The 23,492-nt window shown below is 45.9% G+C and overlaps 1 protein-coding gene across 3 annotated transcripts in view; it reads right to left on the reverse strand.

Annotated features, from left to right (window-relative positions):
• Nucleotides 1-1,196, reverse strand: part of LOXHD1 (lipoxygenase homology PLAT domains 1) — a gene marked incomplete at both ends in the record, with an annotated part of 203,543 nt that extends 202,347 nt beyond the window's left edge. For all 3 annotated transcript variants that reach the window (XM_081252599.1, XM_081252598.1, XM_081252597.1), the window contains one exon: nt 1,067-1,196. In XM_081252599.1, the coding sequence (XP_081108725.1) occupies nt 1,067-1,196 (130 nt within the window). The remainder of the gene's footprint in view (nt 1-1,066) is intronic.
• Nucleotides 1,197-23,492: the final 22,296 nt, after the last annotated feature.

Raw genomic sequence — 23,492 nt, forward strand, 5'->3', positions numbered from 1 at the left:
TGGCAGGCACAGATCAAGCATTCGATACTTATCTGGTGAATGAATGGGGGAGTCTGGTGCTTACAGGGAGTAGTGAGACAGTTTAGAGGAAGCGCTGAGAATTTAAATGCCTTCAGGGACCAGGCAGGCAGCATTGAGGAGTAAAACAGACCTATGAGTGATAAAGTCCGCTGCCTATGGGCATTCACAGTCAATCATATTTTTTTTTAACTGTAAAAGTAAAACAACACCAACAAAAACAACAAAGCAAAAAAATAGCTCTCTGCAAGCCAACACTGGCTCCTGGGTCCCCAGTTCACCCCTTCTCTGGTTTACCTGACAAGAAGGTAGAGCATTTCTAAGCAGCTCCCATACACCCCAGAGGAAGGTAAGACTGGAAGGACTGGGCCCTGGATCCAAAGCACCAACTGCCCTCCCCATATGGGCCAGGGCCATCGCCTTGCAAAGCCCCAGGTCCTCACCTCCATCGGCCGCAGTGGGCAGCAGCCCCCCACCCCTGCTCGGCACCTACTGAGTGACCAGGTCTCTTCCCACAGGCCTCTGCACAGCCTGATGCAGGCCACACCTCAGAGACCAGGCAGGAACATGGCTTCTGGGATGTGTAGGACCTGGAGAGTGTGGGCACTTCGGTTCTAGTCTATTCTGTGCCGATAAGACTCTGTGACCCTCAGTACAGTGGAGGCCCCAGTGTACCCCAAGGGGATGTTAGGATAGACCCAACAGGATAATCCACGAGAAAGGGGTTGGGTTGGAACCTAAAGTTCCTCCCTCAAAACCAGGGACAGGGCTTCCCTGGTGGCGCAGTGGTTGAGAGTCCCCCTGCCGATGAGGGGACACGGGTTCGTGGCCTGGTCTGGGAAGATCCCACATGCCGCGGAGCGGCTGGGCCCGTGAGCCATGGCCGCTGGGCCTGCGCGTCCGGAACCTGTGCTCCGCAACGGGAGAGGCCATGGCAGTGAGAGGTCCGCGTACCGCAAAAAAAAAAAAGAAAAAAACAGGGACAGGATGGTATGGGCCACACTGCCCCTGCCTGTGCCCCCTCCCCGCAGGCCAGGACCCCGCACACCTTTGGCCTTGTAGTACTCGTGCTGCAACTCCTCGTCATCATCTTCTGAGGCGTAGCTCAGCAGCTCCTGCTCATACAGGCCTAGAAAGTCGATGTCCTCCTTTCTCCTCTTTCTCTTCTGGGGCATCATTTTGCCGGCTGTCCCTTCCCGCCACTCACTGGCTCACGATGCCCACCCCTTTGCACCTCCTTGGACCCGCGGCCCTCTCACCTGGAGCTCCCGTGCACACGCCTGGGGGGGCCAGAGCCCACACATGCCCACAGAGCTGTCTGCTCTCCCCTCCTCGCTGGCCCCTGAGCAGAACCTCGGTGCTTTATCTCTGCCCTTCCTGTCTCTGGCCCCCTCCTCTGCACCTGCCGTGGGGTTCTCTTTGGGTCTCATGACTTATTCATGGGGACTGAGGACAGGCTATCTTCCTTACTCCTCCCTTCCCCACACGCCCCCCTCCCCCTTTCATGGAGAATCAGGTGACATCAAGCCCTTGGCATCTGTGTCCTACCTGGCCTCACAGCAGAGCCCCCGCAGGGGCAGGTGGGGCATCTCCCATAAAGATACCCCAGCCTCACAGCCCCAAGGGCCGTGAAAGATGCCCCCAGGGCCTGAGGCCTTTCTGAGGAGGGCAGGGCCCCAAACAAGCCGGGCCCCCAGGACTCAGAGGACTCCATTTCTCTCTATTATTCATGACCGCTGCTCATCTTACGGGGCAGGCAATGTTCTTACTGGATCCTTCTCAATCTCTCTGCTTCCATCTCCTCAAGACTGCCGGCTCTGGAAGTGGCCATTCAGCCAAGAGAGACCTGCTGCTCTGATGAGCACTCAGACCACCCACAAAGTGTTTTTTGAGTCATGAGTTCCTGGTGATGCAGCCAGAGCCAAGGGCACTGGGAAAGCCCATCGAGTCCTAGGTGACCCCCACAGTGCCCCAACAGGCCGGCAAGATTAACCAGCATCTGTTCTAACAAGAGTTCTCCATTTACCCATATTGCCCTCTGTGCTTGCAAGGAGATAATAGAAACCCTGAGAGCTCACCTGGATGCCCACCCCACTCAGCCCTTACCTTCCCTACAGCCCCACATGGGGATTCTGAGTCAGAGAGAGAGAACCAGAGGCCCCTCTCTACCCCTGATCAGCAAGAAAGTTTCCCTTAGGGCCACTGGACTCCTCTTCCTTGCTTATATTAAGATTTTATTAAGATTTCTTACAACCCGAATTTAAGATTTCTATGTAAATCCTGAAAGCTAGAAATTTTCAGTCCATTTGGAACTCTCATTCCTCTGTCTTGGTGGCGTGAGGTCATCAGACAAAACCAGTCTGCCCACCACCTCCTGGCTGTGCAGCCTGGGCAAGCCTGTCTCCCCACCTATAAAAGGGGGAGAATGACTCATTAAAGCATATTGAGCACTTGGAGAAAATACTCAGTAAGCAGAAGCCTCTGGAAGACAGTAGAAGCTTAATAAATGTTCATGACTGAGGATTTCTCTCTTTCTTATTTTGTATGGTGGGGGCGGTGGTGGTGGGTTGTGTGTGATGCTTCGTTATCATCTCAGATTGTCCCAGAAGCCCTCCTTCGGGTCCCGTAGGCAAGGACCAACCGCCGGTGTCGTCCTTCCTCTGTGGGTCCCGACCCACACTAACACATCAGAGACACTAGTGAACAGATGAAAAATCCAGTCTCCTGGGAGGACGGTCTTGTAAGGCCCTGCTTACTTGTTACCCATCTCCCGCCTCTCCCAGCCTTGAGCTCTGTGAGGGCAGGGCTGGTGCCCCCTTGCTCACTGTTAGGTTCCCAGTACCTATAAGATGCCTGGCACACTGTGGCCTTCAGGACCCCTTTGTTCAGTGAATGAATGGATGCACGAATGAACAAATTGCAGCAGGGCTCTAAAGTACTACAAGGAAAACAGAATGGGCTGAAAAGCAAACACACTTTACAGGATAGATTGGTAAAGTGTTCCAGAACCAATATCGTTCTGAGCACATTTGGCCTGGAGAAGAGGACATTTCAAGGGTCTAAAAATGTGAATGATTGTCTAGACCAAGGCTGAAAGGGCAATCTTACACCCGCAGGTGGTGATTACGGAAAGGCAGGTTTCAGCTCAATCCAGGAAGAAGGATGGGAGCACTGCCTGGGGTGACAGTGTCACAAGAGATATGAGGGCTGGATAGCATTGCTTGTCTGCCTACAGCAGGGGGCGCTCCAGGGGCCTTTGTGGATTTGGACCTGGCCGACTCTCCATCAGGTAGCGGGGACATTCTATGACACTGAGTGGCAGGTGCAGGTGGACATTGAGGAACCATGACAGGCCACCCAGCTAGTGGCCACCGTGATGCACCAGCTCTAGGCTCTGCTGCAGAACCTACATCAGACAGAGGGGGCTCTGTCCCGAGACCACCGGGGACTGAGGAGGGCAGGAGGGCCTCTGCCCGCCATGCCTGGCCCCCCAGCCTGAGGTGGGGTGCAGAGAGGAGGAGGGAGCTGGTCTGCAACAGCCACAAGGCTTTCACGGTTCCTCTCTGTCATCTCTGTGCCTCACAATTTCTCTGCCCAGAGCTGAGCCCACCCACAGTGCCCTTAGCCCCAAGCCGCAGCGCCCAGGACCCCCTGGCACCACCTCCCCTTCTCTGTTCTCAGTCTCCTACCCTCTGAGATGCTGTCAAGGTCAATTTTTCCTAAGGTGGGATTCCAGGACTCTGGATTCGACTCTGCGGAAGAACTCATCAAAATGACAATTTCTGATCCCTTACCCCCAACCACTGAATCAAAATCTCTGAGGGGGACACTTGGAATCTACATTTTCAACAACCCCCCCTCTCCTCCCAGGGGTTTTTCTATGTACTGAAATTTGGAGCCACCGTGACCTATATGTCCCAGGTGAACTCACTAACTTGATCAGCTCACCTGGGCCATGGGGGAGGATTAACAAGCTTCCATCCCGGGGTGCACAGCCCCAGCTGCACATCAGAGCCACCTGGAGAGTTTTTAAATGGTGATGCCTGGGTTGTCCCAGAGATCTTGATTGACTCAGTCTGGGGCAGCCTGGGCAGAGGGAGTTTTCAAAGCTCCTGAGTGATGCAGGACATCCAAGCAGCAGTCAGCACTCACATCCCTCCCCAGAGCCTGGGACAGCTTTGTGTTTTGGAGCCACCCAAGTCCCTAACAGGGGAAGGTATTTCTGGCCCTAAACGTCATCACTCAGGAAAGATCAACTTTACCTCCGCCTCTGTTCTGCTGAGGGATTGTGTAGGGTCCCCTCAAAGACTGAATGAGGAATAGGAGTGAAGTTTAAGTGTGGGTGACGCACGCCCCCTGCTGGCACCATATGGTTTTACCTCCATTGTTAATTATGCATTCGGTTCTTCAGGATGGAGACCTTAAAAGATTACTGGGACTTACTTCACTCTGTATGACAGACTCTAGGTCTATCCACAGAGTGAAGTAAGTCAGAAAGAGAAAGACAAATACCGTATGCTAACACATATATACGGAATTAAAAAAAAAAATGTCATGAAGAACCTAGGGGTAAAACGGGAATAAAGACACAGACCTACTTGAGAATGGACTTGAGGATATGGGGAGGGGGAAGGGTAAGCTGTGACAAAGCGAAAGAGAGGCATGGACATATATACACTACCAAACGTAAGGTAGATAGATAGGGGGAAGCAGCCGCAGAGCACAGGGAGATCAGCTCGGTGCTTTGTGACCGCCTGGAGGGGTGGGATGGGGAGGGTGGGAGGGAGGGAGATGCATGAGGGAAGGGATGTGGGAACAGATGTATATGTATGACTGATTCACTTTGTTATAAAGCAGAAACTAATAAAAAATATATATATAAATCAAAAAAAAGATTACTGGGAAATCACTAGGGAAATATCATTTTTCATGAGGATCCATTCAGAGGAAAAAATGGAATAAAGTGTTCATTTTACATGAGGACCCATTCAGAGAAAAAAATAATTTAAATTTTTATTGGAATTTTTTCAAAAAACTGAAATCAAAATATTTTTAGAGAATCCCATGGCCTTAGAACACTGATTAAGAGAGCAGAGTCTGAAACAATACCAAGTGTTGATGGGGACGTGGAGCAACTAGAACTCTCACACCACTGGTGGCAGTGTAAAATGGTACCACCACTTTGCAAAAGACTTTGGCACTTTCTTATAAAGACCCTTCCCACACAACCCATCATTTCCACTTCTGGGTATCTACCTAAGAGACGTGAAAATATAGGTCCACACAAAAGCTGCATTTGAATGTTCATAGAAGCTTTATTCATAATAGCCACAAACTAGAAACAACTCAGATGCCCATTGACTGGCCAAGACTATTGAGCCGTAAAAAAGGGAAGACGAGGTGATATATGCCAAACCACGGATGAGTCTCGAAAGCATTATTCGTAGAGAAAGAAACCGGTCAGAATAAACTACATGCTGTCTAGAAGTGGTGAAACTGGCCTAGTGGTGGAAGGGGCTAGGCACGTGGGGAGGGGATTGACTGGGAGCATGAGAGGGCAGTGCTGGGCCTCAGGCTCTGCCCTGTCTCTCACTGGCCTGCCTCATCGGCTGTCTTCCACTATGAAAGCTTATCTGGGCCAGGCCCCCGGTGCAGTCCTGGCTGCTGACCCGATCCCCATCCCAGGCTCTTTGGTGTGAGGACCCTGTACATGTTTGACTTGGGAAAAGGTGCTCAGGGCATGATTTGCAGACCTACCTTCCATCCCAGGCAGAGCGAGGTCTGTGTCAGCCACCTTGTCCAACCTAGGCTTACCATGAGGCCCTGAACATGGACGTATACTTCTGCACCCTGATAAAGCCGACACAAAGTGCAGACAGGATAATTATTGGGACCCCAAACTTCTGGTTAAAGGAGGGGCCTGTTTATCCCATTGACCACTGGCACGTGTGCACAAATGCATGCTTGCACACACATGCTCTCTCACACACACAAAACGATCTCATTGCCCCTGTCTCCTTCCCCTTTAACTACATCCCACTGCTGCTGAATCAATTCTCCTAAAGCTTACCTTTGGTCGTGTCACTCTCCAGTTCAAAAACCTTCAGTTACTCCTCAGTACAGCCAAATTTTATCAGCCAGGATTCTGGGTTGCAAGCAACAGAAACTAACACTGGCTAGTTTAAGTAGAAAATTTATTTATTTAAAAGTTAATGGGGGAGGGGCTTCCCTGGTGGCACAGGGGTTGAGAGTCCGCCTGCCAATGCAGGGAACACGGGTTCGTGCCCCGGTCCGGGAAGATCCCACATGCCGCGGAGCGGCTGGGCCCGTGAGCCATGGCTGCTGAGCCTGTGCGTCTGGAGCCTGTGCTCCGCAATGGGAGAGGCCACAACAGTGAGAGGCCCGTGTAAAGCAAAAAAAAAAAAACCCAAAAAGAAACAAACAAAAAAAAGTTAATGGGGGGAAGAGGGGTTTCAGAATTTCCCAGAGGGCTAAGAACCACGCTTAGGGGCTGCACCCTGGAAAGATGCCTGAGGTCATGTGGTTGGGTAAGGACACCTCTGCCACCGATGCTGGACCAGAATGGACTCTGCTGCCTTGTGCCAATTCAGAGTCTGGGGCTTGTGCATCTGATTTGGTTGAGCCTAAGTGGTGTGCCCACACCTTGCTGGAAAGGAGGCTGGGAAAGTGAGGATTTGGCATTTTCAGCTCTTACCCTGGGACCTGTGCTCTCCTCAAACTTTAGAAGGGCATTCAGATGTTGGGTTGCCAAAAAAAGAATAACAAATATCCCCAGCACTAATAGAATTCCATGGCATTGGAGGTCCTGTAATCTGACGCAACCTCCCCCTTAAGAAACCCACACTGCAATTAAACTGAAGAAGTTCTGTTTTCTAAACATAGCTGGTGCTTTCCTTGTGCAAGCCCTAGTCCACTCTAACATCGGAGCTAGAGTGTGCCTCTCCGTACCAGCCAGCTCCTGCGACACAACCACCACAGAAATCTCAGTGGCATAAGCATTATTTCTCACATGTCTGGGGCTCAGCTGGGGTGACATCTACACTGGGCTCAACCGCTCTGCATCCAGCTACAGGACCAGCTGGCTGTGGCTAGGGCAGGCCTGCGCTAATGGGTTCAGCTACCCAGACAAAACTCTTCTCATGGCCATGGTCGAAGGGCAAGGAGGGCCACCCTGACAAGGCAAGCACTTTCATCAATCTGCTAACATCCTCAACCAAGCCAAGCAATGCACATGTCCGAGCCCAGTGTCAAGGGCTGTAAATGTACATAGCAAAGGGTGTGGACACGGTGAGGGGTGAGAACCAGGGCAAAAACTCAGTCTTCCCCAATGACTTCTCTCTTCCACTGGAGGCAGCTCCTTCCCAGGAGGTCATGTGTATCCCCAGTGCCTAGCAGAGTGTGAGTGTGACTCAAGCAATGATGAGTGAATGAGTGAATTACAGGTATGTGTGTTGGGGGTGGCTACAGAGCATATACAAGTGCAAAGAACAGAAGTGCTCGTCCTGGCAGCTCTGGCTCCCTCCCGTGGCTCCCTACCCACCTAGTGTCCCTAATTTCTCATTCAAGGTACCAGCTGGTCTGGTATCTCAAAATGAACCACCTCTTATTCTGGGAGCAGGACAGGTGATGCAGTGGTGTGGGATTGGTGGTTTTCCTGTTTCACTGAAATGTTAGTTCTCACAGACATTTTAGGCAAACCCTGTCCCTGTTCCTGCTACCTGGTGTATCAGGAAAGCACATCTTCAACCACTTCCGCCCCCTTCCTCCTATCCGCTCTGCTCAGAGCAGCCCGAGGGATTTTACTTAAAAATAAATCAGATCATGTCACTCCCCAGTGTATATGTTCCAAAGGCTTCTCATACCCATGGAATAAAATCCTGATCCCTCCTCAAGGCCCGTAGGCTCTCATCTCCTCACCCCTCCCTATCCCGTCCCCATTCTCCAGCCATGCTGGCTCCAACCCCCCACTCCCATTTCCACCTACTCCTCTTCCTGCCCCAATCAAAAAAAGTGCACACACACACACACACCCATTGTCAAGGGCAAAAACCCTTAGAGCACGTCTTTGCAGTCGACCCCGCCTCTCTGTCCCCTGTGCCACCTTCTTAGTCCCCACCTCCCTCCTCTCTCATTGGGACCAGGTCCCCTAGCTGGATGCCCAGCAAATCTCCGTCCGCCTCACTGCACTCCTGCCAGGTTGCTTTTCCAGAAAAATCACGTGGACACATTATTCCCTTGTTGCCCCATCTCCTAGAAAACAAAGTACCCACTCCTTAGCTCCGCTGACTAGGACCCCAAATCTGGCGCTGTCTACTACTCCAGCCCAGTCCCAGGCCCCTGCACCCCACCCCACCCCACCTGACCACACTCACCAAATTCATTCTTTGTGATTTTCACAAGGTCAGGGAAGTGGGGAGGTGCGGAACAGCCTTCTATCCCTCTGACCTCCTCCCTCTCTTGGGGGCTGGAGGTCTGACCCCACCCCACCCCCACCCCACTGCAGGGTTGGGTCCCTTGGATATTTAAGGCCAACTCTTCCTTGGCAAACTTTGTGTGTTTGCTCCCAGGACTCCTTCCAACTCAGCTCCCTGCCCCTCCTTTGGATGGACAGTTCCTAATCCCACCTCAGCTTCTGCCCCAGCAGTGCATCCCCACAGCCCCCCACTGCCAAGGGTCCCTACCCCTGGCAGGCTACCCTCTTCCACAGAAATCCCCTGTCAAATGACCCCTGGCTGACCTCTCTGCTGCACATCTCTTCCAGGACTCTATCGGAACTTTCCCCACTTGCTGGACCATGTTGCCCTGGGCCACTTTACCTTCCCCAGGCAAGAGTGGGGCTCCAGTGCCCTGCATTCCAGGTGCAGGGAATCCATGACATGCTCCCCAGGTGGTCCCATGGAAGCCCTTCTCACTAAGCCTGGGGTTAAGAGGTAGCATTGACCCCCACCCCACCCCTTTATCTTGAGAGGGGGGGTCACCGGTCTCTACATTGGAAATCCTTCTCAAAAACCAACTATTCTATCAACTCTGCCACCTCTTTTATAATCTTCAGTCTGCATGAAGGGGCCAAGAACACTTTAATTAGTTTTGAGCTAATTTGTCTAAAAATTGTGTACATGGTCCAGCACCTCCTGGGGAGGTGGCATCCACTGTTGGTTGGTGCCTCGGTTGAAACTTCCAATTTGGTGACATGGTCACACTTGATCTCTCTCCTCCACCGGGCAGTCCCGTACTCAGGGCAGAGCTGGTGTCTCAGCCTTCTGTGTCTCTGATGAGAAAGTGTCATCCTTGACACCTCACTCCCCCTCCCCCACCCCCATCCAATACATCTCTGAACCTTTCCATGGTCTGCTTACTCTGTTTATCTCCTCAGGAGCTCTCAACTTTGCCCCTTTGCTCTACCCTAGTCCTCATCACCATCAGTAGCCTCCTAGCTGGTCCCCAGCAATTCCACACTCCACATCACAGAAGGGAAAATTTTCTTTTTTTCATTTGTTTAAAAATATTTTTTAATTGAAATATAGTCATACATATTATGTTTGTTTCAGGTGTACTATATAGTGATTTGACTTGCAGACATTTTGAAGTGATCACCATGATAAGTCTAATAACAATCTGTCCCCATACAAAGTTATTATAATATTATTGACCACATTTCTTATGCTGTATATTACATCCCCATAGCTTATTTGTTATATAACTGGAGGTTTATCCCTATTAGTCCCCTTCACCTATTTTACCCATCTCCCCACCCCCTCCCTTCTGGCAACCACCTGTTTGTTCTCCGTATCTATGAGTCTGTTTTCATTTTGTTTTGTTTGTTTGTTTTATTTTTTAGATTCCACATGTTAGTGATATCATGTAGTATTTATCTTTCTCTGACTGACATTTCACTTAGCATAATACCCTCTAGATCCATCCATGTTGTTACAAATGGCAAGATTTTCTTTTTTATGATTGAGTAGTATTCCATTATTTATCTATATCTATAATCTTCTTTATCCACTCATCTATCAATGGACGTTTAGCTTGCTTCCATATCTAAGCTATTGTAAATAACGCTGCAATAAATATTGGGATGCATATATATTTTTGAATTAGTGTTTTTGTTTTCTTCTGGTAAATACTCAGAACTGCTGGATCATATGGCAGTTCTAGTTTTCATTTTTTTGAGAAAACCCTACACTGTTTTCCATAGTGGCTGCACCAAATTCCATTCTTACCAACAGCCCACGAGGATTCTCCTTTCTCCACATCCTCGCCAACACTTGTTATTTGTTGTTTTTTCTTTATGATAGCTATCCTGACAGATATAAGTGGTATCTCATTGTGGTTTTTGACTTGCATTTACCTGATGATTAGTGATGTTGAGCATCTTTTAAAGTGTCTTTTGGCCATCTGTATTTCTTCTTTGGGAAAATATCTATTCAGGTCCTGAGGCCATTTTTAAATCGGGTTGCTTGTTTTTTGTTGTTAAATTATAAGAGCTCTTTGTATACCTTGAGTATTAACCACTTATCAGATATCTTCTTTTATTCAGTAGGCTGCCTTTTCATTTTGTTGATAGTTTCCTTCGTCGTGCAAAAGCTTTTTAGTTTGATGTAGTCCCATCAAGCACAATTGTTTAAAGTTGTGTTTTTGTTTCCCTTGCCTGAGAAGACAGATCCAAAAAATGTTGCTAAGATTGATATCAAGGAGCACACTGACTGTTTTCTTCTAGAAGTTTTATGGTTTCAGGTACCTACATATAAGTCATTAATGCATTTTGAGTTTATTTTTATTCATGGAGTAAGAAGTCCAGTTTGATTCTTTTGCCTATAGCTATCCTATTTCCTAACATCATTTATTGAAGAGGCTGTCTTTTCCCCACCGCATATTCTTGCCTCCTTTGTCAAATTAATTGATCATATAACTGTGGGTTTATTTCTGGGATTTCTATTCTGCTCCATTTATCTATGTGTCTGGTTTTGTGTCACTACTATACTTTTTATTACTATAATTTGTATATATAAGCCTAATACCTACAGCTTTGTCCTTCATTCTCAAAATTGTTTTGGCTATTCACGGTCTTTTGTGGCTCAATACAAATTTTAGAGTTATTTGTTCTAGTTCAGTGAAAAATGCTACAGTTATTTGGATAGGGATTGCTTTGATCTGTAGACTGCCTTGAATCTGTAGATTGCCTTGAATAGTATGGTCATTTTAACAATATTAATTCTTCCAATCCATGAGCACAGTGTATCTTTCCATTTGTTTGTCTCATCTTCAATTTCTTTCATCAGTGTCTTAGAGTTTTCTGAGTACGTCTTTTACCTTTTTGGTTAGATTAATTCCTAGGTATTTTATTCTTTTTGATGCAATTGTAGATAGGATTGTCTTCTTAACTTCTCTTTTTGATAGTTAATTTTTAGTGTATAGAAATGTAAAAGATCTGTATATTAACTTTGTATCCTGCAATGTTATTGAACTCATTTACTAGTTCTAAATTTTGGGGGGGATGTCTTTATGACTTTCGATATATAGTATCATGTCATCTGTAAACAGTGACAATTTTACTTCTTTTCTAATTTGGATTCCTTTTATTTCTATTTCTTGTCTGACTGCTGTGGCTAGGACTTCCAATACTAAATTGTCAGTTGAATAAAACTGACAAGAGTGGTTCCTGATCTTAGACGAAATGCTTTCAGCTTTTGACCATTGAGCATGATGTTGGCCATAGGTTTGTCATCTATGGCCTTTATTATGTTGAAGTATGTTCCCTCTATATCCGTTTTGTTGAGGGTTTTTATCATAAATGGATGTTGAATTCTGTCAAAACTTTTTCTGCAACTATTGAGATGATCATGTGATTTTTAGTCTTTAATTTGTTAATATGGTGTATCGCACTGATTGAATTAGAGATAGTGAACCATCCTTGCATACCACTTGAAAGTGGTGTATGATCCTTTTCATGTACTGTTGAATTTGTTTTGCTAATATTTTGTTGAGGATTTTTACATCTATGTTCATCACTGATATTGGTCTGTAATTTTCTAATTTTTGTGATATCTTTGTCTGGTTTGGAGATCAAGGTGATGCTGGCCTCACAGAATGAGTTCAGAAGTGTTTCTTCCTCTGTAACTTTATGGAATAGTTTGAGAAGGATAGGTGTTAACTCTCCTCTAAATGTTTGGTAGAATGCACCTGTGAAGCCATCTGGTTCTGGATTTTTGTTTGTTGGAAGTTTTGTTTTGTTTTGTTTTTTACTGATTCAATTTCACTAGTTGTAATTGGTCTGTTCATAATTTCTATTTCTTCCTGTTTCAGTCTTGGGAGATTGTACATTTCTAGGAATTTGTCCATTTCTTCTAGGTTGTTCATTTTATTGGCATATAATTGTTTGTAGTTACCTCTTATGATCCTTTGTATTTCTGTGGTGTCAGTTGTAAGTTCTCCTTTTTCATTTCTAATTTTATCGATTTAGGCCCTCTCTCTTTTTTTCTTGATGTGTCTGGCTAAATGGTCATTCATTTGGCTTATCTTTTCAAAGAACCAGCCCTTAGTTTCATTGATCTTTTCTTTTTTTTTGGTCTCCATTTCATTAATTTCTGCTCTGATCTTTATGATTTCTTTCCTTCTACTAAGTTTGGGTTTTGTTTGTTCTTTTTCTAATTCTGTTAGGTGTAAGGTTCGGTTCTTTGAGATTTTTCTTGTTTCCTGAGTTAGGCTTGTATTCCTATAAACTTCTCTCTTAGAACTTCCCTTTTGCTGCATCCCATAAATTTTCGATCATTGTATTTTCATTTTCACCTCTCTCCAGCTATTTTCTGATTTCTTATTTGCTTTCTTCAGTGATCCATTTGTTATTTAGTAGCATATTTTTATCCTCCATGTGTTTGTGGGTTTTGCCTTTTTTTTCCCCTTGTAATTGATTCCTAGTCTCATAGAGTTGTTGTTGGACAAGATGCCTGATATGGTTTCAATACTCCTGCATTTACTGAGATTTGTTTTGTGGCCTAGCATGTAACCTATCTTGGAGAATGTTCCATGTGCACTTGAAAAGTATATGTACCCCATTGCTTTTGGATGGAATGGTCTCTATATATCTATCACATCCATCTGGTCTAAGGTGTTATTTAAGGCCAGTGTTTCCTTATCAGTTTTCTGTCTGGGTGATCTGTCCATTGATGTAAGTGGGATGTTACAGTCCCTTATATTATTGTAGTACTGTCAGTTTCTCCCTTTATGTCTATTAATATTTGCTTCATGTATTTAGGTGCTCCTATGTTGGGTGCATATATATTTACAATTGATTGATCCCTTGATCATTATGTAATATCCTTCTTTGTCTCTTGCTACAGTCTTTGTTTTAAAGTCTATTTTGTCTGATATAAGTATTGTTACCCAGCTTTCACGTCATTTCCATTTGCATAGAATACCTTTTCCATCCCCTCACTTGCAATCTATGTGTGTCTTTAGATCTGAAGTGAGTCTCTTGTAAGCAGCATATATATATATATATATGGTTGTTTTGTATCTGTTCAGCCACTCTATGTCTTTTAATTGGAGCATTTAGTCCATTTACATTTTATGTAATTATTAATAGATATGTACTTATTGCTATTTTGTTAATTGTTTGGGGGTTGTTTTTATAGTTCTTTTTTTCCTTCTTATTTTGTTCTCTTCCTTTGTAATTTGATGACTATCTTTATTGTTATGTTTGGATTCCTTTCTTTTTTATGTGTATCTATTTTAGGTTTTTGGTTTGTGGTTACCATAGTTTGTGGCTCATATATAACAACATAGTTAGCTAGCTAGATAATAGAGATAGATATAAATATATATATATATAATTATTTTCAGTTAATGACTTCTTAAGTTTGAACACATTCTAACAACCCTACTTTTACTCCCCCCTCCATGTTTAATTATTTTGATGTCATGATTTAATTCTTTTTGTTTTATGTATCCCTGAACTACTTATTGTGGATATAGATTATTCTACTACTTTTGTCTTTTAATCTTCCTACTAGCTTTATAAGTGATTGATTTACTACATTTACTGTATGTTTGCTTTTACCAATGAGATTTTTCCTTTCATCATTTTCATATTTCTTGTTGTGGCCTTTTTTTTCTGCTTAAAGAAGTCTCTAACATTTCTTGTAAGACTGGTTTAGTGGTACTGAACTCTTAGCTTTTGCTCATCTATAGAACTCTTCATCTCTCCTTCAAAACTAAATAAAAGCCTTGCTAGGTATTCTTTTTTAAAATTTTTTATTAGTTTCTATTTTGTTAACATCTTTATTGGAGTATAATTGCTCTACAATGGTGTGTTAGTTTCTGCTTTATAACAAAGTGAATCAGCTATACATAAACATATATCCCCATATCTCCTCCCTCTTGTGTCTCCCTCCCACCCTCCCTATCCCAGGCAGACACAAAGCACTGAGCTGATCTCCCTGTGCTATGTGGCTCCTTCCCACTAGCTATCCATTTTACATTTGGTAGTGTATATATGTCCATGCCACTCTCTCACTTCGTCCCAGCTTACTCTTACCCTTCCTCGTGTCCTCAAGTCCATTCTCTACATCTGCGTCTTTATTCCTGCCCTGCCCCTAGGTTCTTCAGAACCATTTTTTTTTCTTTTTATTTTTTTAGATTCCATATATATGTGTTAGCATACGGTATTTGTTTTTCTCTTTCTGACTAATTTTACTCTGTATGACAGTCTCTATGTCCATCCACCTCACTACAAATAACTCAGTTTCATCTCTTTTTATGGCTGAGTAATATTCCCTTGTATATGTGTGCCACATCTTCTTAATCCATTCATCTGTCGATGGACACTTAGGTTGCTTCCATGTCCTGGCTATTGTAAATAGAGCTGCAGTGAACATTGTGGTATATGACTCTTTTTGAATTATGGTTTTCTCAGGGTATATGCCCAGGAGCGGGATTGCTGGGTCATATGGTAGTTCTATTTTTAGTTTTTTAAGGAACCTCCATACTGTTCTCCATAGTGGCTGTATCAATTTACATTCCCACCAGCAGTGCAAGAGGATTCCCTTTTCTCCACACCCTCTCCAGCATTTATTGTTTGTAGATTTTTTGATGATGGCCATTCTGACCGGTGTGAGGTGATACCTCATTGTAGTTTTGATTTGCATTTCTCTAATGATTAGTGACATTGAGCATCCTTTCAAGCGTTTGTTGGAGATCTGTATATCTTCTTTGGAGAAATGTCTATTTAGGTCTTCTGCCCATTTTTGCATTGGGTTGTTTTGTTTTTTTGATACTGAGCTGCATGCGCTGCCTGTATATTTTGGAGATTAATCTTTTGTCAGTTGCTTCATTTGCAAATATTTTCTCCCATTCTGAGGGATGTCTTTTCATCTTGTTTATGGTTTCCTTTGCTGTGCAAAAGCTTTTAATTTTCATTAGGCTCCATTTGTTTATTTTATTTCCATTTCTAGATACAGTATTCTTGGTTGTAGGTTTTTTTCCTTTCATAGCTTTGAATATATCATGCCACTTCTTTGGGTCTGCAAAGTTTCTGTTGAAAAGTCAGCTGATAGTCTTATGGGGGTTCCCTTGTACATAGCTAGTTGCTTTTCTCTTGCCGCTTTTAAGAGTCTCTCTTTATCTTTAATTTTTGCCATTTTAATTATAATGTATCTTGATGTGGACCTCTTTAGATTCATCTTGTTTGGGGCTCTCTGTGCTTCCTGGAACTGAATGTGTGTTTTCTTTCACAGCTTATGGAAGTGTTCAGTTATTATTTCTTCAAGTAAGTTATCACTTGCTCTCTTCTCCTTCTTGGACCCCCTATGATGTAAATATTATCATGCTTGATGTTGTCTCAGAGGTCTCTTAAACTACCCTCATTTTTTAAAACTTCCTTTTCTTTTTTCTGTTCAGCTTGGGTGATTTCCTCTACTAGGTCTTCCAGTTCACTGATCCATTTCTCTGTATCATTTAATGTACTGTTGATTCCTTCTAGTGTATTTTTATGTCAGTTATTGTATTCTTCAGTTCTGTTTGGTTCTTCTTTTTATTTTCTAAGTCTGTTAAAATTTTCCCTGTGTTTATCCATTCTTCTCCCAAGTTCATTGAGCATTTTTTGTTTTTACTTGAAATGCTTTATCAGATATATTGCTTATCTCCACTTTTCTAAGATCTTCTGTGGTTTTATCTTGTTAATTTATTGGGAACATATTCCTTTGTCTCCTCATTGTGCCCAAATCTCTGTGATTCTTTCTATTTATTAAATAGACCAGTTATGCTTCCCAATCTTGGAGAAGTAGCTTTAAGTAGGAGATGTCCTATGAGGCCCAGCAGCATTCTCCCCTCTAGTCACCAGAGCTATATGCTCTAGGGACACCCCCTATGTGTGTTGTGTGGGCACTTCCTTGTGGTGGAGTCAACTACTGTGAGCATGCTGGTAGGCTGGGCTGGACTCTGGCCCAGTTGGCTGCCAGGTCTTGCCTTGCATGGTGGCTACCAGCCCACTGATGGGGAGGGCCAGGTCCTGGGACAGCTGGCTGTACGACCCAGGAGCATCTTGGGGTTGTTGCCAGCCCCCTAGTGGATGGGGCCTTGTCCTGCTGGTGGGTGGGTAAGCTCCCAGCACTTATAGCCTAGTAGAGCACTCCAAAATGGCGCTTGCGAGTGCCAGTGTTTTTGCAGTAGGACAAACTCAAAAAATGGCTGCTGCTATCATTCCCATCCCCAGGGGGAGTCCAATTGCCTCCTGCCTCTCCAAGAGGCTCTCTAAGATCAACAGGTAGGTCTGCCCCAGGTTCCTTTCAAATTACTGCCTCTGTGCTGGGACTCAGATTGTGTGAGATTTTGTGTGCACCCTTTAAGAGTGGAGTCTCTGTTTCCTACAGTCCTCTGGCTCTCCCCTATGCAAGCTCCGGTGGCCCTCAAAGCCAGCCATTCTGGGGTTTTTTTTTTTTCCCAGTGCAGGATTGGGCTGGGAGCCCACTGTGGGACTTGGACCCCTCACTCCTTGAGGAGAACCTCAGCAATTGTGATTATCTTCCCCCTATTTGTGGCTCACCTACCCAGGGATGTAGGTATTGACTATACCTCATCTCTGCCCCTCCTACCCATGTCATTGTTCCTTTTTTATATCTTTAGTTGTGGAAAATCTTTTCTGCCAGTCTTTAGGTCATACTCATAGATAGTTGCTCTGTAAATAGTTGTAATTTTGGTGTGCCCATGGGAGGAGGTGAGCTCAGGGTCTTCCTACTTGCTACCTTGGCCACACCTCTCAGAAATTTTTTCAGTGTAAATCTGACTATGTCCTCTTCCTCAAAATCCTTCAAGGGCTACTTGATTCTCTTAGAATCAAAATCAGAATCATTAACATGACCCACCTCTTCCCCACAGAGTCTTGTCTCCATCCAGCCCTCCAGACTTATCTCCTGCCATGTACCCCCTCCCTACCCTTGCAAAATCGTTCCTCCAAGGTCCCAAGCTCTCTCCCCATCCAGGGTCCTCTACCTGGACTTACTTCCCGTACAACTCCACCCTTACCTTTCACCTGGTTAACCCTTCCTCACTCTCCAGCTCTCATCTCAATTGTCCCTTCTCCAGCAGAGCGCTCTTTGTGCTCAACCTCAGGTCGGGGAGGTTTGCCCAGCATCTTGCAGCACCACACGCCCGTTTGAAGCACAGTCTATAATTAAACTTTGAACTGTGGAATTTTTTGATTACCTTTATTGCTCTGGCCAGACTCTATGTCCTGTAAATGCAGAGGTGGCATGTGTGTTTGCTCACCTTTGTATTCCCAAATTCTCAAGTTGCCTGGCCCAAAGTAGGGGCTCAAGAAATGCTTGTTGAATGAATGAATGAAGTGACAAATAGTATGCATCTATTTATTAAATAAATGAACTACATTCAACTTCTTTCCCCAGTTCATTGGTTCATTCATTCATTTATTCAAAAATACATATTGAAGTCCTATTTCCCTGACCCTCAGCTCTTTTTCTTCCTATAATAGACAGTGCCCAGGTCTCAGGGATAACCTTCAAACAGTATCCTTAGGTTCCATAGTTGCTTGCTTGAGTGTCTGGCATTTTACAATGGTAATAAGGAAAGTTTAAATATCTTCCAGCTGGCATGGAAATTCTTGTTAGGGGGAAGGTAAAAGGCGAGCTCAGATCTAGGCTCTGCAGGAAACCAAGTACACAGAGAATGTTTAAACAGCTCCAACGAGAAATAGCAGAAATGTGTTCTCCATTGAGAGGGAGTTGGGGAGTAAGAACAGGAGGCCAAAGAAGGGGGAGGAGAGGAGGGCCAGATAGATGGACTGAGGCTGGGGCCACATGAAGTATCCCCACTGGGAGGTTGGCCAGTGGGTTAGCCAGAGGACACCCAACATTACATTTGAGATTGCTTGTTTGGAATGTTTTCCATCCCTTTCCCATCTCTTCCCACATCACTCTGGAATGCATTATATGATCACTGATGTCAAGGAAAGGTCTGCATCTAATCTAGGTGGTTAAGGGTTATAAAACAGAAACTTGCTCAAAAGCTCAAAAGTCTGAAGGCTGAGGGATCATGAAAATGTTAGCCCCTGGGAGCTTGCAGAAATCATAGGAAAGGCTTTGGACTTCCCAAAATGCAGATTTGTGGAATCCAGGCAATTTTATCTACATCTCAGAGAGCAGGCCAGACCCAGCCAGGCAGTTTGTGCATGAATATTTTTTTATTTATTTAATATAATCCTATTTTAAACACACTCGTGGATATTGGCATTGAAAGAACTTTTCTTTTCTTTTTTTTTTTTTTTTTAATAAGAGGGTACTTAGTGTTCAGATTCCTTTGCTGTGACTCCGGACCTTGAAAGAGCTAGTTTGCTTAGCGAGAGACAGGTCTGTGTAGCTAATGGGTCTGTTTCCAGGTGTGGGCACATCTCAGATCCCACCTGCCCTAGCCCTCCAGCCCTCAGGGACCCTCCTTCCTTAGTGGAAGCCTGCGGTCCTCCATGCCCTCCTGCTCCCTGTATACCGTCAATTCAGCACTCCACCCAAATTAGTCTAGATCTGGTTTCTGAGCCCTTCCTGTGAGCCCCTATGCTTACATTGCCACTCTTGTCAGACACAGACAGGCCAACGCCGCCCAAAGATGGGCCCCAAGTGGCCATGCCTTCTTCACGAGAGCTGGGAGCCTCCCCACATTGGGCTGTGCTGCATCAGCCTAGTCCAGCCTCATCCCCAAACACAGACACACACACACACACACACACACACACACACACACACACACGGCCACAGCCAGAGAGTCTTTGCTAAATCAGCCATTTGACTGGTTTTACTGGATGGAAATTGAGGGCTTTTCAAACACAGTGACAGATACAAATTACCCTGATTATGTTCTTAGGCATAAGTCACAGTCACCACTTCAGGTTCACTCAAGGACAGCCACAAGCTAGAATTATGCCGCAGGAGTTTGTATAAACCCCTGCTCCTCAACAAAATTTGCATGAAAATAAGAGAACGGCTGCAGCCCCATCTCCCCAACGCTTTGGAATGGCACAGAGTGTTTCTCTCCAGGGCGAACAGAGGGAGCAAATCAACCAGAGGAAGGGAGGGATTTTTTTTTTTTTAAGCAGTGCTCCAGCTCCACGCCCAGATCGAGTTTCTCTACACCCCAGCAAACAACATCTCAGTCTCCCTTTTCTTCTCCAATAGGAAAGGCTCTACAGAACACAGTGCCATGTGATGCGGCTCTTGACAGAGGAAAGCAAGGGAGGGACGGGGCTGAAGAGCACATGGATGTCACGTCCGCATGGCCACTTTGTCTTCACACACGGGGGGCCACTTCGGGATGAGTCCGTGCCACCAGCCCCTCGGAGGTACTCCACTGGCTGCCTTCACATGCACTCCTGGAAACTGCCATCAAGCTTGGCTGAAAGCACGTGCAGGCGCAGGGCACGGAGCACGCGGCTGCAGGGCCGAGGTTTCCACAGCTCCCCTGTGGTCCGCCATCATCTGTCCTGGCTTCATTTGGGGAGCAAGGTGGCAGGGGTTTTTGAATCCAAACTGTAGCACTGAACAGTTGTACGCTCATTGAGTTAAAGTGTTAGTTTAAAAAATACATATGCATTTACATATATTTCACAGTTCAAAGAATACGGCTTTGAAGAAGAGTTATGGCTTTCTGAAGGGAGGTCAGTTGGGTCCAGAAAGGGAATTTGCAGGCCACCAAGACCCTGCTGCACCCCTAAAACATGTGTGCAGAGCGTGGAAGCCTCAGGGAGGACCAGCTGTCCTCCAAACCTTGGGAAGAGGGACTGGCTCAGAAGCCTGCCACAGTGGGGGCCAGGGACCTGCCCGAGAAGGTGCAGGAGGGCTGGCAGGAGCTGTCACTTGGGATCCCAGCAGCGCCCCCCCCCCCGCCCCGCAAACAGCCACAGCACCAGGGGGCTGCTTCACTGTGTCTGCTGCTAACGCCCTCCACACTCCTGCTTTGCTGCGGCCTTGGGTGACCCTCCGCCAAGGGCAGCTGCCACCCTCCCCCCACCAGGTACAGCCCCCATGCTTGGGGCCCGGAGGGGAACGGGGCCCAAAAAGGGCCCTCCTCACCGACGCTGGGCAAGGCATGAGGCCAGGGGTAAAGCCCAGGCCTGAACCACCCTGCAGTCAGCCTGACAACCCAGAGGGAAGAAAACACAAGGGCTTCAGGGGTGAGAGCAAGACATGGCTGCCTCCCCCTGCCCCTTGGGGAGCTTGGGCACCCAACCGGAGCTCACCACCATTCCATGTGACCCGGGACACGCCTCTGCCACCTTCCTGGGCCTCAGTCCAGTTGGGATGCCACCACCTGCCTTACCCTCCTCCTAGGAACCCAGTGAGGGCTGGTGAGAAATTGGATGATGAAGATGTGTAGAAAGTAGAAGTGTTCACTTTCATAAGAATATTAAAAAAAAATAGTCATAGTCTTAAATTCACAAATAAATCCAGGCCAAGTCACTGCAGAGCCTGCCCTGGCCCTGGCTGAGATCCGCATCCCCCTCCCACGTGCAATAGAGGCACCACAGGTGGAAGCAGCGGTGCGGGAAGAAGGCACCCCGGCCACCACAACCAGCCCTGCTGCACGGCCCCTTTAAGACGGGAAGGTAGAAGGGGTGCCCTTCTCCCTCCTCCTGGGAGGGGGGGGGCAGCAAATGTCAGAGGGAAACTAAGTCTAAAAGAATGAGTTTGCCCATCTCATGAATCCTGTATTATCAGATAACGAACTAGTTCACCTACCTGAACTTCAAGATAACTAAGGGCTAATCCTTTAAGCACCAAGACATCTATGAATGTGTTTTAAGTGTTGGGGGATGGAAATAATTCCAAGTGGATAAAACGCTTCTCTGCCTTCTTAAACACAGTCTACCGAACGTTGTTTGAGCGTGTTCGTACCTCTACGTGGTTGTGGATACCGCAGGATGGGCTGCTCTGAGGGGTCATTTGTTGCCCTTGGGGTTATTACTACATATTGGGCCCTCCACGAAACTACTTGCCCCTCCACTAAATAGCCTCAGATCACTTGGTATTTTCTGAGATGTACAGACTTGGTCTTTTTAATGCCATTATTATTAGTCTATTAGCTGCCACTTCTTGCTAAATCTAGCACCTGTTATCATTCTCTTAATTTCCTTTATTATTAGAAACCAGAATCAAGTTCACTAGATTTGAATTTAAAATTAAAGTGAATGCCATGAGGGCAAATGCTGTGAGCAAAATATTTGGTCTTTGATACAGAGCTTTATAGCAGCTACTTTGGGGGCTTAAAATTAATTTTCCTTTACCTGAGTCCACAGCTGCCTGGGGCTGAGTGAACTTGCTGGGTAAGTGGCCCTGGGAGGTGAGGTGTGCTTTGACCTTGTTTCAATAACACAGTAACTATTTCCTCTCTTAACAAATTTTTGCGGCTGAATGAGGAATTGTGAGCTGCCATGGGGATAAAGTGCTCGCTGGGACCACACTGCTGGGGGCATCTTCAGAGGGAGGGGCAGGGGACTTGTCTCCAGTTGGAGACAGAAGAGATTGAGGTAGGTTCCAGGCACTAGCTCACTGGTTGCAACTGGAGCCTTTTCCAGCGGAAGGTGGGAAAGGAAGGAGGAACATAATGCAGGTGTGAACCCTGGGTCACATCAGCCCATTTCTGTGAGATGTTTCCTCATCACCACCTTCCTTTTTTGTTTTCCACGGTCATGGTAGCAGAGTGCCTGGTCCAGCTTTGTGTTAAAGAGAGCATTGTTGTGCTCTGATCTTACCCCAATATCAGTTACAGGGTGACCCTCAGCTGGTCACAGGCTGGTTCCAAGCTCCGGAGACCCAACCCCTTAGCTCTGATCCCCAAATGCATCCTGATCCTGGGCACAGATGAATTCTTAATTCAGGTACACTCTGAGCCTACTAACCCTGGGAGAAGAAATCTATGTAACTTTGCTTTAAAAAGATTTCATGATGTTTATTTAAATGTTGAAAATGTTCAGAAAAAGAGCTGTTTGGTACCTTTCAGAAATCTCAAGCGTGAATCGATGCTCCCAAGCCCTAACCAGGAAACAAATGCAGCAGAGCAGGGCTGAGCTTATTACAATATCATAGAGAGCAAGGCTCCTCAATGCCTAGTCCCAGGATCAGCCTCAGCACCGCTTAGGAACCGGCGAGGAAGCTCCACGCCAGGCTCGCCAAATCAGACTCCAGGGAGGGGCCCAGGAACCAATGAGCTCTCCAAGTGATTCTGCCACAGGAGCTGCTGACCTAGAACAACAGTTCTCAACCTCGGCTGCATAGTAGAATTATTTGGAGAGTCAGAAAAGCCCTCATACTCAGGTCACACCTCAGACCAACTGGGTCAGAACTTCTGGGGGCAAAGTTCAGGCACGAGTGGGTCTTCAAGCTCTTCAGATGACCCCGATGTGCCGCCAAGGCAGAGACCTTCTGCCTCAGGACAATGAGCCTCAACCACTGCGCAACAGAGTCACTCAAGGAGATTTTTAAAAATAAGAATATGGGGGTCCCATCCTCAGGCCAGGTGAATCAGATTCTCTGGGAAGATGAGGATCTGGCATGGGGGTGGGTTTATAAAGATCCCCAGGTGAATCCAATGTGCATATAAGGTTGAGAACCATAATTCTAGAGGAAATAAAACTTTTACCTCAAAGCTGAGCAAGTCATTTAGTTGAAAAAAATGAGTTACTTGGTTGCCAAGGGAACCATCCCCCTACTGGAAAGAGAGACAGTCACTGATTTCTGGCTTTTGTGTCAAGAGCTAAGTCACAGTAATATATGTATGTATGTACGTATGTATGTATGTATGTATATATGTATGTATGTTTGTCTCTCTCTCTCTCTCTAGTGAAAAAGAGAAGGTTCACTGAAGAGACCATGCAGGGGAAATATCTAAACACTTATAGAAGCTGGGCTGTTGCCTCTTAGGACACTGGCTGGCCAGCACAGCTGAGCCAAGCT

The sequence above is a fragment of the Mesoplodon bidens genome (assembly GCF_964165515.1).
Source record: "Mesoplodon bidens genome assembly, chromosome: 13".
Lineage (NCBI taxonomy): Eukaryota > Metazoa > Chordata > Mammalia > Artiodactyla > Ziphiidae > Mesoplodon > Mesoplodon bidens.